The 15,044-nt window shown below is 37.4% G+C and overlaps 1 protein-coding gene across 1 annotated transcript in view; it reads left to right on the forward strand.

Annotated features, from left to right (window-relative positions):
* Positions 1–11,558, forward strand: part of PRKCA (protein kinase C alpha) — a 230,974-nt gene extending 219,416 nt beyond the window's left edge. Inside the window, exons 14-17 of the mRNA XM_070740327.1 lie at positions 2,941–3,021; positions 4,558–4,665; positions 7,772–7,912; positions 10,843–11,558. Coding sequence (XP_070596428.1) covers positions 2,941–3,021; positions 4,558–4,665; positions 7,772–7,912; positions 10,843–11,007 — 495 coding nt within the window. The 3' untranslated portion in view covers positions 11,008–11,558. The remainder of the gene's footprint in view (positions 1–2,940; positions 3,022–4,557; positions 4,666–7,771; positions 7,913–10,842) is intronic.
* Positions 11,559–15,044: the final 3,486 nt, after the last annotated feature.

Here is a 15,044-nt window from a genome sequence, read left to right on the forward strand (position 1 = left end):
AGTCTGATGCGCAACAATACACTATGAAGGTATAGAGGTTATACTCGAGTAAAATATATTAGAGAAAGAATAAAAGTGAAAATTTAGGAATAGAATATATCAGTTAGAGAATAGAAGGATATTATGAAAGTAGTATAAGAAGAATAGAATAGAAGAATAGGAGATATGAGATATAGGAGAGACAATAGGACAGGGGACGGGAGGCATGCTAGTGCACTTATGCATGCCCCTTACTGACCTCTTAGGAATCTGGAGAGGTCAACTATGGGTAGTCTAAGGGTAAAATGTTGTGGGTTAGGGGAAGATACTACGGAGTCCGGTAATGAGTTCCATGCTTTGACAACTCGATTACTAAAGTCATATTTTTTACAGTCCAATTTGGAGTGATTAATATTAAGCTTGTATCTGTTGTGTGCTCTTGTGTTGTTGCGGTTGAAGCTGAAGTAGTCGTTGACAGGCAGGATGTTGCAGCATATGATCTTGTGGGCAATACTTAGATCATGTTTAAGGCATCATAATTGTAAGCTTTCTAGACCCAGGATAGTGAGTCTAGTTTGCATTTAATAATTTGCATTTGAGATTGGATTTGTGTTGGGAATAGACCATGAGAGACAACATGAGAAAATACATCCAGAAAATCACATTGTCTGATTTTTAATAAATTTATTTCCAAATTATGGTGGAAAATAATTATTTGGTCAAAAACAAAAGTTCATCTCAATACTTTGTTATATATCCTTTATTGGCAATGACATTTTCTGTAAGTCCTCACAAAGTTGGCACACACTGTTGCTGGTACGTTGGCCCATTCCTCCATGCAGATCTCCTCAAGAGCAGTGATGATTTTGGGCTGTCGCTGGGCAACACAGACTTTCAACTCCCTCCAAAAGTTTTTTATAAGGTTGAGATCTGGAGACTGGCTAGGCCACTCCAGGACCTTAAAATGCTTCTTACGAAGCCCCTCCTTCGTTGCCCTGGTGGTGTATTTGGGATCATTGTCATGCTGAAAGATCCAGCCACGTTTCATCTTCAGTGCCCTTGCTGATGGAAGGAAGTTTGCACTCAAAATCTCATGATATATGGCCCCATTCATTCTTTCATGTACACGGATCAGACATCCAGGTCCCTTTGCAGAGAAACAGCCCCAAAGCATGATGTTGCCACCCCCATGCTTCACAGTAGGTATGGTGTTCTTTGGATGTAACTCAGCATTCTTTCTCCTCCAAACACGAAGAGTTCTGTTTCTACCAAACAGTTCTACTTTGGTTTCATCTGACCATATGTCATTCTCCCAATACTCTTCTGGATCATCCAAATGCTCTCTAGCAAACTTCAGATGGGTCTGGACATATACTGGCTTAAGCAGGAGGACACATCTGGCACTGCAGGATCTGAGTCCCTGGCAGCATAGTGTTTTACTGATGGTAGCCTTTGTTATGTTGGTCCCAGCTCTCTGCAGGTCATTCACTAGGTTTCCCAGTGTGGTTCTGAGATTTTTCCACACGGTTCTTGTGATCATTTTGACCCCTTGGGTTAAAATTTTGCATGGAGCTCCAGATTGAGGGAGATTATCAGTGGTTTTGTATGTCTTTTATTTTCTAATTATTGCTCCCAGAGTTGATTTCTTCACACCAAGCTGCTTGCCTATTGCAGATTCAGTCTTCCCAGTCTGGTGCAGGGCTAAAATTTTGTTTCTGATGTCCTTCGACAGCTCTTTGGTCTTCACCATAGTGGACTTTGGAATGTGATTGTTTGAGGTTGTGGACAGGTGACTTTTATACTGATAACAAGTTCAAACAGATGCCATTACTACAGGTAATGAGTGGAGGACAGAGGAGCCTCTTAAAGAAGAAGCTACAGGTCTGTGAGAGCCAGAAATCTTGCTTCTTGTAGGTGACCAAATACTTATTTTCCACCATAATTTGGAAATAATTTCCTTAAAAATCAGACAACGTGATTTTCTGGATGTGTTTTCTCATGTTGTCTCTCATGGTTGAGGTCTACCTATGATGTCAATTACAGGCCTCTCTCATCTTTTTAAGTGGGAGAATGTGTACTATTGGTGTCTGACTAAATACTCCCCCCCCCACTGTATATCTCAAGGATCAGTGGGGGTGGGGGGGACAGGACATCACTAAGATTTGTTGCTGTAGTGTAGGCAGCAACTGTAGACAGTAGGCAGAATCAGATGTCTTCTTGAATCTATAGATTAGTTCAGAATCTACTGAGTAAATTGTCTCTTTAGTGCCCAGGTTCATCCAGGTTGTCTAACTCAGTGATCCACTCTACAATTGGATTATTCCCCATTGCACCTGAGTGATGACAGTGACAGCATTATTATAAGCGTTCGTTTCATTTCCCATTTTTCCCTCTTTCTGGTGCAGATGAAAAATCAAATCCATGGTGATGATGCCACAGACTTTATAATATTATTATGGAAAGCAACAAGCTCATCCATTTTTGCCCATTTATTCCTTCTTCAATGTATAGAACACAAAGTAGATTATCCAAAGAGGTCTCATTTTTGCTGAGACTTTCTAGGATATTTTCTCTTCTATAGTATAGGAAAGGGTTGGGTCATTTCTATTCCCAGTCATTTGTTCAGATAACATAATTGACTGCAGAAGTAAAGTCATGCCAAACAGATCCAAGGCTATTGGGGCAAATCTAGCTCCTTCAAGCCTAATTGGCTAGGCCAATTTAGGGAACCTGTTTTCCTTAAAACAATGAAGCTTAAATACCTCTTCAGATACAGTACTTTATAATTTTAAAATATTCATGAATTTGGTATTAACCATTTTTTAAAAAGGTTTACTTTAATGCACTGACCTAATAGTATAATTGATGTTTTATAGTGGTACGCTTAGATTTCTGCTGTATCTTTTTCAAAAACAGGTATTTTCAAGATACATTACTAAATCTTTTTACTGAAATTTACAGATTATTGCCTATCAACCATATGGAAAGTCAGTGGACTGGTGGGCCTACGGAGTACTTTTATATGAGATGCTGGCTGGTCAGGTAAGAATTAAATGAGTTAAGAATGAAAGACAAAATAAGACACAGCTTTAAAAAAAGGTTAATAGCTGAATTTCAATTTAACAGACCAGCTGAATATTCAACCATATTACTTTATTCATATTTTATTTTCAATCCATACGCTGGCAACAAAATTATATTTTAAAATACTGTCAAATACTGAAGTATGATTTACTCACATAACCCACACATTAGTATATGACATATTATGTAAAGATTGTGCAGAATGCAGCTGCGAGAGCAATCATGGGCTTTCCCAAGTATGCCCATGTTTCACCAGCACTCCGCAGTCTGCATTGGTTGCCGGTCACTTTCCGGTCACAATTCAAAGTGTTGGTTATGACCTATAAAGCCCTCCATGGCATTGGACCATATCTGCGGGACTGCCTTCTGTCGCACGAATCCCAGCGACCGGTTAGGTCCCACAGAGTTGGCCTTCTCCGGGTCCCGTCGACTAAACAATGTCATTTGGTGGGACCCAGGGGAAGAGCCTTCTCTGTGGTGGCCCCGGCCCTCTGGAACCAACTCCCCCCAGAGATCAGAATTGCCCCCACTCTCTTTGCCTTTCGTAAACTTCTCAAAACACACCTCTGCTGTCAGGCATGGGGGAATTGAAATATCTTCCCCAGGCCTATATAATTTATGTATGGTGTGTTGTGTACATGTTTTTTAAATTATGGGTTTTTAACTTCGTATTAATAGATTTGTATTGTACATAGTTTCTATCACTGCTGTGAGCCACCCCAAGTCTGCGGAGAGGGGCAGCATACAAATTTAATAAATAAATAAATAAATAAATAAACAAGCCATATTTGTTGCAAACTGTCTATCAATAGAAAAATCAATGATAAGCTCCATTTGTGGAGGATGGTAGATGAAGCTGCATCCACGATCTATGATCTTTCAAGGATCATAGAATAAATGGACTTTGAGGAAGCTTATAATAAGCTTAGGGTCATACAGAAAAATGCAATACTTTTAATTAGTTGAAAACCCTTTGGAGCTTGATCATAATCTGTTCTTGGAATTATACCCCAAATCAGACAATGTTTCAATTTGTTTCCCTTCATATAGTTACTGTATAGCCAATAGCTCTTTTTAAAAACTTGAACAGCTTCTTTAGATTAAGATTGAGAGGGTCAGACTACAGCATTGTGGTGACATTGGATTTCAAAATTCCAGGTAACTTCATCCAGGGATCGTAGATTCTAAGACCATCATTTTCCAATAGTCAGGGCATCAGATTTGACGCCAGCGCACTTGATGGGACCGCCAACTAAAGCTTTAATGTAGGATAAAGCATTGTCTCTTCTATTCCTAACCTTCCCCCAAAAGAAAGGTTCTGTCCTACAATTCAACAGGATGTTATCCATCCTTCCCCCAAACTCCCAGCTTCTCCAGGTAGCTTGATCTAAAGGTAATCTGAGCCAGCAGGAAATAACAATCTGCTTTTGAATAAATGTTCAGGGTAACCATTCATTTTTTTAATGTCCTGTCAACCTTGCTTTCTTTGAACAGCCTCCATTTGATGGTGAGGATGAAGATGAACTCTTTCAGTCAATAATGGAACATAATGTTTCCTATCCCAAAGCAATGTCCAAAGAAGCTGTGTCCATCTGCAAAGGGGTAAGATTCTATTGTTCATTCTATTGATTACTGCAGTCAAATGACCATGTCAAATCATGATATCATGATAGAATAGATATAATGTATTAAGTTGCTAAAAAAGGAATTCAGTAAAATATTCAAATGCATTTGGCAACTCTGCAATTAATTCTAATCCATTAGAATCTCAGTGGTTCTTAACCTGGAGGGTTGGGACCCCTTTGGGGATCGAATGACCGTTTCACAGAGGTCACCTAAGACTATGGGAAAAGACAAATTTCCCCTGGTGTTAGGAACTAACACTTCTATTCTGGTGCCTTGGAACATAATTTTAAATACGACCAATCAGACATTTACAGTGGGGGTGTCCCTCTGGCCTTCCTGCCAATCACCTTAAAGATCTGTTGGGAGAATTGGCACTAGACTTATGGTTGGGGGTCACCACAACATGCGGAACTCTATTAAGGAGCATTAGAAAGATTGAGAACCGCAGATGGCTTTAGTTATGAAGCCCCACATGGCATCGGACCAGATCACTTACGGGACCACCTTGTGCCGCATAAATCCCAGTGGCCGATAAGGTCCCACAGAGTTGGCCTTCTCCAGGCCCTGTCGACCAGACAATGTTGTCTGGCAGGGCCTAGGGGAAGAGCCTTTTCTGTGGTGGCCTCGGCCCTCTGGAATCAGCTCCCTCCGGAGATTCGCACTGCCCCCAACCTCCTCGCCTTTCGCAAGACCCTTAAGACCCATCTATGTCGCCAGGCATGGGGCAGCTAGATCATGCCCCCTTCTTTTCTGACCGTTAAATGTTATATATGGATGTGATTGAGTAGACTGACTGTTTTTTACATAATGGGATTTTAACTTACTGTTTTTAACTATTAGATTTGTATACATATTGTTTGCATTTCATGTTGTGAGCCGCTCTGGGTCCTCGGAGAGGGGTGGCATCAAAGTCTAATTAATAATAATAATAATAATAATGATGATAATAATAATAATAATAATAATAATAACAACAACAACAACAACAACAACAACAACAATTTATTTATATCCTAAAAGAAATAAGATAATTTGAAAATAGTCACAAACAGTTGTCCTCAATTACAAGCTCTACATACTGTGCCAGAGATGGAGAGTATGGTGGTCTGTCTCTATTTAAGGCAACATATATGCATTTCCTTTCTGAGCACAGTATTCAGTGAAATCACCCATACTTTACTATGGAGCACAATCCAGGAGCTCGAATTGTGTTCTTTCACTGGCACTGTGACAGACCCATTATTAAGTATTTTTTTCTAAGCAGAATGTCTTTTCATTCTTGGCCAACCATTTTAGGGATTTACTGCCAACTTTAGCATCAATATCTAGGATCTTCAGCTTGTCAGGTGCACTGATCTGACATGTTATTGTATTTATTTTGAGACATATACATTTATGATTGCAATATTAAGCATTTATCAGTTACTACCTGGGCAAAATCATTCTTTTTTGGATTTTTTAAATATTTATCACTTGGGTTCGCTTTGATACAATCAAAATAGTTAATAAAATGTATTCCTTCATAATCCATTTTTTAAATTCAAAAAAACATTTTCAGTTGTCACTAGGTGTTGGTGAGCCAAACGTCTTGTACCGTATTGATAATGAAAATAGACCTTTTTTCTGTTTCTCTTTGTGTGGTTCACACCAAATGATTTCCTTAAGATAAATGGATATACTGTAGCTTCTGTTTGAGAACATGGATAATTCCCATAACTCAGAAAACATGCAGTTTCTTATACAAAAACTATGTGTGGAAAGAGATATTTATCTTATGCAGTCTTATAGCTCCAACCGTATGTAAATTTTAAACGGCACACAAGTTTTTCATGATTTGGCGCAAGATTGCTAATGTAGATAGCTTATCTTTCTTTTTCTCTAGTTGCTACAATATTTAGAGCTTGCTTTTTTTTTTTGTGGCCAGTTGGTTTTTTGGGTTTTTTGAAATATAGATATTTTTTTTAAAAAAGGTAGCTATTTAATTCTTGATGAAAAAGGAAAATTGTTTTTGAATCTAAGAAGGACATCTATTTTTGTGTAACAGTGGGAAGCAAAGGGTCTATAAATATACACCCTAGTAAGTACTTTTTCCAGATACCATTGTCTAATCAAGGGAACATTTTTAAGTGATGGTAGTGAGTATTACATTAGTAATTCTGGGTTTTAAAAATGTATTTGTTCTTTCCTCAAATCTCTTTTTTTACTTGTTGACATTTAAGAAAATTGAATTTCTAGCAAAGTGACAAAATCTGCCTTTAATCTGTATTTAGACAAAACAGCAACCAATTTGGAATGTAGGAATATATTATGAATTATAGACATTGACATATAGACATGAATTTCTGACATTAACACCCTCGAAAATGTCCAAAGATACTTCACCAGAAGAGCCTTTAACTCCTCTACCCAAAACAGACTACCCTACGAAACTAGACTTACAATCCTGGGTCTAGAAAGCTTAGAACTACAATGCTTTAAACATGATCTAAGTATTGCTCACAAGATCATATGCTGCAATGTCCTGCCTGTCAAAGGCTACTTCAGCTTCAACCACAACAACACAAGAGCACACAACAGATTCAAGCTTAATATTAACCGCTCCAAACTTGACTGTAAAAAATATGACTTTAGTAATTGAGTTGTTCAAGCATCGAACTCATTACCGGACTCCATAGTATCATCCCCTAACCCCCAACACTTTACCTCCACGATTGACCTCTCCAGATTCCTAAGAGGTCAGTAAGGGGCGTGCTTAAGCACACTAGAGTGCCTTCCGTCCCCTGTCCTATTGTCTCTCCTATATCTCTTATATCTTCTCTTCCATCCCTTTATCCTTTCTGCTATTCTCTCATACTTATTTTATTCCTATATGTTCTCTTCTATTCTTTCTCTAATACCTTTCACTCGGGTATATCCTCTATAACCTTCATGGAGTATTATTGTGTATTGGACAAAATAAATAAATAAAAATTTAGGAGTAAAAGCAGCAGATATTAAAGAAAACAAGATGATTTCACTGACTGTGTGCCGTTCTTCTCATTCCGAAAAATCTTATTGTATCCTCTATGCGTTTGATTTCCAGTTAATGACTAAACACCCTGCCAAACGTCTCGGCTGTGGGTCTGAAGGAGAGAGAGACATTAGGGAACATGCCTTCTTTAGGAGAATTGACTGGGAAAGACTGGAGAACAGAGACATCCAGCCTCCATTCAAACCAAAAGTGGTAAATGAGATGAACAGTATTGTTTCTTTCAGCATTTGGTTGTTTATGGTTTCACAACAAAACCCAAGTTTTATTTTATTTAGATATTTAGCAGTCTTTTCAAGTCAAAGGTTTTTAAGCAGATGCCACTACTATATAAGCTCAAAACAAGTACAGTGGTACCTCAACATATGAGTTTAATTCGTGCCAGAGCCGACCTCGTATGTCGATCATCTCGTATCTTGAACAAATGCATTTAGATTTGGCTTTTCAAATCTGGAAAAAATGGAATTATTTCGCCACCTAGTGGATGCTCGGCTCGTATCCCGAATTTGAGCTCGGGTGTCGAACAGAAATTTTGCTTGTGTCGCAGCTCGTAACTTGAAATACTCGCATGTGAAGCAGCTCGTATCTAGAGGTACTACTGTATAATAAAATTAAGGCAGGCCCAAATAAATAGTTGCAGAAGATATAACAGTACACTGTTAGATAAAGAATTTAAAAACACTGTGTGGAAAGTGCAGAGGAGAATTGAAACAGCACCAGCTGAAAGGAGTCAGCAGTCTGAAAGAGAGATTTTCAGAGCCAGAGCGCCACCAAAAGGAAGGCCTATTCTCTCATGTTACAGTTCTCTCACCTGCAACCCACAGAAGGATCCCAAAAGCAGGTCTACACAAAAGAGGTTTATGCTATAAGCTCAAGCAGAAGCAGCAAAAATAATCCTTCCAAATCCCACGAGAAAGCCAAGAGAGATGACATGGGCAGAAATGATGCATGAATAGGTTGAGTGGAACCTCTATATATGTATGCACGGACTTGAAGTGTTCTGGCGAAAGATGTGTCACATGGGATATCACTTCAACATATCTCACCCAGCAGTTTTTTTTTCCAGTGTACAAGCCAGATAGTTTCAGCTTCCTTGCTTTCATATGAATCAAAATGATTCATTAATCATTTTATTAATCAGTGAACCATGAATCTTCAGCGATTGGAAATTGACCCGTAGTGCTATTTGGAATTACACGGAACTTTTGCTGTGATGGCATGATTCTATTCATCTTTATCAGAAAGCTGTGGTAAAATCAGGGGACAATGGATGTGTAAAAGTCTACCAGAAAAACAGAATAACAGAAGTGGAAGGGACCTTGGAGGTCTTCTAGTCCAGTGTTTCCCAACCTTGGCAACTTGAAGATATCTGGACTTCAACTCCCAGAAGTCCCCAGCCAGCATTCGCTGGCTGGGGAATTCTGGGAGTTGAAGTCCAAATATCTTCAAGTTGCCAAGGTTGGGAAACACTGTTCTAGTCCAACCCATTGCTGAAGTAGGAAACCCTATATCTGTGATGGCTACCCTTTTCCGGAGCAAGTGCCCAAAGCATGCAAAGACCCAAAATGTAATGCGTGTGTGGCTCACCCTGTTCCATGCATGTGCGTGCCCCCACATGTACCCCCCATGAATGTATGTGCACACTCTGCATGCATTAAAAAATGCAGGTTGAAAAATGGGGACCACATTGGTAGGAAAGTAACGGTACTCCATGCGCCTTCGGCGTCTAGTCATGCTGGTCACATGACCACAGAGACATATTTGGACAGTGCTGGCTCTTCAGCTTAGAAAAAGAGGTGAGCATCGACCCCTAGATCTGGAAATGACTAGCATGCATGTGCAGGGGAACCTTTACTTATAACTTTTGAAGAGTTTGATCAAATTATTTTTCATACAATCACTAGGTGGTACTTGAAGCTTTTTTTTCCCTGCCTTAGTGTGGGCAATAGAAAAGATCTTGAATTACATTTTGTACCAAGACGGGCTTTTTAAAATGTTGGGAGGAGATTTAATACCATTTTAAAAAATGGAACAGAATAAACTGGGGATGCGAAGGAAGTAAAGCTTTTATTTTTAGTACGTGGGCTAGAATTCAACCATTATTCCCATTATGTTAAAATCTTTTTTGATTGCTGTGAAGTAGTTTGCCCTTTGAAAACACAACAAAAAATCCATACTATGTATTATTTGAACCATTTTTCAGTGATTGCTGCAACCAGAAATTAAGAGAGTGCATTTGGCGGAAAAATGAACATGTTCATGACAAAAACTCCCTGCAAGACAGCTGTGAGCAACAGCAGCTGCCATTTCATGTATATTTCCCCACCAAAATGGAATATTGTCGTCTGAATGCTAGGGTTCTTGTTTGAATGTTACAATATTATAGCAAGAATGGCCTGGGGGAGAGCATAGTCACTATGTAAATCTACCAGCACAGATCAGTAACTCAAAACAGAAAGTCTGTGAAATTCATTTTTAAGGGATTTTGAAATTATGGCATTGCATGTTTTTAATACAGTGAGATTTGATTTTATCTAAAAGATAATACATCTTGAAGTATTTCTGTTGAAGTTATTTTCCTATGGGAAGAGCCTAACCAACTAGGATGGGGACACTTCTACCACTCATTTCATATCATCATACTTTATTTAATATATTACCACCCCAATTTGTATATACTTCCAATGGTTCACCAGGCTGAAATGTTTCTGGCTGATAATAGTATTCCCAAATAATTGGAATGCAGAAACCCAATAATATAAATATAGTGTGCACATATAACTACTGTAGGTCCTAGATGTACATTCAAATAAAGATATGTGATGTGCAAATAAAAATATTGCATATGAAATACGTTCACCATTGTTGAACCAGTCAGCACAAGAATTCTTACTTTTCATATTCCCAGCCACCAGGTTTAGTTTTCATCCACCTGAACGTAATACCCGAGACAGTGGTGACTTTTAGTATCAAAAATATTATGAGAGCCCTTTCATTCAAGGCCAGAAAAATGTGCTTCCCCTCTATGATCCTCAGAGCAGGTTAAGAGTTTTTAATCTCGTACTAGCCTCTGTTTTACTTAAGCTTGCTTTCCCATTTATAATTTATTTATTTTTTAATTGCAGTGTGGCAAGGGTGCCGAAAACTTCGACAAATTCTTTACCAGAGGACAACCAGTATTAACGCCACCCGATCAGCTGGTCATTTCTAACATAGACCAAGCAGATTTTGAGGGGTTCTCCTATGTCAACCCACAGTTTGTACATCCCATGTTGCAGTGTGAAGTATGAAAACAATAGACTCAGGAAAGCCCTCCTCCCCAGTGGGAAATTACCCTTAGCCCTGGAGTTTTTAGACCTTTGCCTTGTTGATTCCATTCAGGTCTGGGAATTATAGGGGTAACGAGGAAGGGAAGATGCCAAGGAACGTGTGGACGTAGAAAATTACCCAGTGTATTTATCTAGGAATCACTGATGCTTATAGATTACTGCTAGCCTTTGTCATTTTTATAACTTTGACTATTTTTCTCTATCTCCTGTACCTCTGAAACTTCTTAAACAGTTAATAATGAATCTGAGATTATCATGTGTGGTTAAGAAAAAAAGAGAGATGAAAATGTAAGTTGACTGAAGAATAAGGGGTTTGGGAGGGAAATGGAATAAAGGGAAATCCAGAAAATTTTATTCAATATTACAGTTGGCCAGATTTATGATAACAAAGATATGAACAAAGAAGGCCCATAAAAGCTTTTAAAATTACTTGATCAAGGTAAAGGTTTCGTATAAGTTTTCAATATAAAGTTTTCAGTATAAAATAAAAATTATGTGCATAGGATGAATACTAACTAGAGCCTGTGATGAACTAGCTCCAAGGTAAAACTACATAATACTGATATATGTATTATTTTTAATCTCCATGAGATTATATTATGATCCAGGGTGCCAATTTGCTATTTAATTTACATCACTAGTCAAGTTTATTGTAAAGCCGGTTTTAATATTTTATCCTAAATATTTCTTAACTGGGCTCTGAATCTACACATCCCTAACTCTTCGATTTATACTTATTTATTTCGTAAACTGCATGAATAGAATATAAAAAGTGTACAGTAAATAATAGAGAACTAGAATTCAGAATCAAGCCTGAAATCATTAAGGAATGTTTCTAACAAATAATTTCAGCTTTTAACAGATTGGTTTAGAATACTGTACTTGGAAACACAGAAATCAAAGTGAAAATGTAACTCAAGTTTTCTTCAACTGCTGTTGGAAGCTGTTGAATACATTTTTGAATATGCATCATGCAATGAATTTTGCATGTTTAATGAACAACATTAAGTGAATCTATATTATGAGTAATTGTATCACCTGTGATACACCTAATACATATTTTAATAAGGCACAGCTGTGCTATACGAGGGGATATTTGGGAAGAACTTTTTAGCTACATCTTAATGTCATACAATTTTGTTTTGTTTTGTTTAGGATTTTACAGTTCTGCAACTTATTGATAGTTTAGGAAAGTCTGTGCTCTTCTCTGCTTATTTTTATGTAGTTCTACTGCTAAATTATCTTAAACAGCAATGAGATTTTGAGCACAGTGAACACAATGCACATGCATGTGCAAAGTTTACCCACTCCCGGCTAGTATGAGGAGCTGCTGGTGCATGCTGGACATTTCCCCTCATTTCTTGCTGAAGAACTTGCAACATGTCCCTAAATCAATTGTTTGATCTCAAGACGTTTAAAAAGCAGTTATGAGGATTGTGCAAGAACTTTAGCAGGAAATTTGGAGAACAACCATATACCTGTGCTTTAAAAAAACCCAAGGGTTTCTTTCAAGAGGATGCTGGGCACTTATTGCATATCTATTACTTTGAAGCAGTAAAACAATATATTAGAGCTATAATCAGATGTTTCATAGAATTTTACTCCTTTGCTTTTAAATTACAGTAGCTCATTTCCTCCCCTCCTCCCCCAGTATTTCACTTGAATTTAACCCATTTAAAGGTCATTAAATAGTTGACCTGAAATTCTTTTGCATGTAAATGTGATAGGCTTTCGCTTGTAATGTTTTTTCTCTTAACTTCTGTACATTTAGCTGCCAAAATATGTGCATGTAAATCCCTGGATGGCCCATCGGCTTATTAGTTTTGCCACACAAAAATGTATTCCCCAAATGAAAAATATTCCACAAAATTCTATTCCCAATTGTATTTGAAGATTATTATTATTTTCATAACAGCTTAGAATGTGTGAATATCCTCTTCAGGAAAACTCTTTCTTTCCTGAACATATTCATTTTCTCAGATCTTTAGGATATTTAAAAAACATATACATGAAGCTACATGTGAACAGAACACATACAGAAACATACTTTTTCGGGTTTTCAGAATGTATTATTAGTATTTTTTTAATACAGGCTGTCGTGATAAAGGTTCTCACACATATTTTTTCCTACATCAGTGTGCCAAAAAGTAGCTGTAGAGGGTGACCCTAAACCTAAGCCCCAAATAAACCCCATATAAGCTGTGAAACAAGTGTGCTACCTGGGAAAATTGAGGATACTAGTTTCAGATGCCATGTTGCGAACCACCTATGTATTATCACTGTGAGATAGACAGCCATACAAATTCAGTAAAAAATTAATAAAGCAATAACAAGTGCTGCCATCTCACCAAACATGTAATAATATTTTTGCCTGTGGTAGTTAATAGTTTTTGTAAGCTTTGTGCTGTGCCTTGTAAAAAAAATATTCCTGTCATTGCCATACTTCTTATTCCAATTTCTATATCCAGTGTTCCAAATGGATACAAAAAAATAAATAGGCCTGCAAAAATGCCCTTGGTGAAAACCACAGTACCAACAAATATCTTAAAATAGGATATATGCATGTCGTTAATTGGATGTAATATTGGAAGTTGTAGCAGCATATAAGAGCTTGGCAGATTTAACTGTTCTTTAATAGTATAAATATATTTAAATATAACAAATATTTATATTTATTTGCTTATAGTAATATTTATATTTATTTACAATAACCAATATACAGAAAGCAGTCATTAAACATAAAAAGATAGAACATATTAGATAAAATATAATTGACATCTGTTTCTCTTTGCCTGTTTTTTTGTGACAGCGCCAGTTTTATAAAAGTTTGTGCACATTTTGCTTTTTTAAGGGTATAATTTTATTAGGCTGGGCCAGAGCCTTATGGAAAACCTCTTGGGAACATCTCCCAGTCCATAAACTGGGCATTTAAACCTTTGTTTTATTCAAACACACTTTAAGTTACTGGAGATATGCATTTTCATGGTAATAATGTCTGGGGGAACATAATGAAAAAATACCATGAACACTTTAAGCAGAAAGCCTTTCTTCAATAAACTAATAATTTTGTTTATAGAATATCCTAGTTTGTTTCAAGCTCTTTCAGAAGATTGCTTTGTATGTAAAGCAATAACACTGCTATTAATAAGTGCCAACATTCTACATAACATTACCACAGTGAAAGAAACAAAATGCCAAGTCTTTAACCCTAGAAAACAACTAGCTCCTAAAGCTGGCAATAGTAGACAATGCACCATGTATTCTTAACCAAGTATTAGATAATGAGAAATTAAATTTTATTTATTAAAATTAAATAAACAAATGTGAGAAGTTTCTCAGGAAGGCACTTGTGTCAGAATAAACAGAATAACCAAATTGGAAGGGACCTTGGAAGGTCTTCTAGCCCAAATATTTGTCCAATCTCCTCTTAAGGTGATCATTTCATACACTTAAATGTGTAGCAGTTACCATAGCCAGTAATAATGATATACCCAATTTATGCTGTGAAATTATGTTTTGGTCCCCTGTTCAGTGTTTGTTAGACGTTCATTGGTGTTATAAATGATTCAGCAGCCTTCCCCACCCCTCTGCCCTTAGTCTAACTGTGATGTTATCATGTCACATCTTGGGGGACCTAAAGTGGGGAAAATAGCTCTACAAATAGAGTTGCCTTCTTTCTAATTATCTCAGTTGACAATTCATAGCTGATGGCAAGAGCCAAGACAAGCAAACAAATAAATGCAACAAAGACACACACGCAGAGTATAAAAATGCAACACAGCAATAACCCAGATAATCCCTATCTTATGAGACAACCCTTGTTGCCTCATGCTTAATAGCCATTGATTCTAACCTTTGGCATTTTATCCTTCAGTTAAGAGGTTGCATTGAACTGACAGGGCAGTCAGTTGTGTCATCTATGCGGGATGAAGGATCACAGTCAAGATAGTGATAGACAAAAAACAGAGGGTTTTCATCGCTTAGTTAGGCTGCCTTCT

This window comes from Erythrolamprus reginae, chromosome 2 (genome assembly GCF_031021105.1).
Source record: "Erythrolamprus reginae isolate rEryReg1 chromosome 2, rEryReg1.hap1, whole genome shotgun sequence".
Taxonomy (NCBI): domain Eukaryota; kingdom Metazoa; phylum Chordata; class Lepidosauria; order Squamata; family Dipsadidae; genus Erythrolamprus; species Erythrolamprus reginae.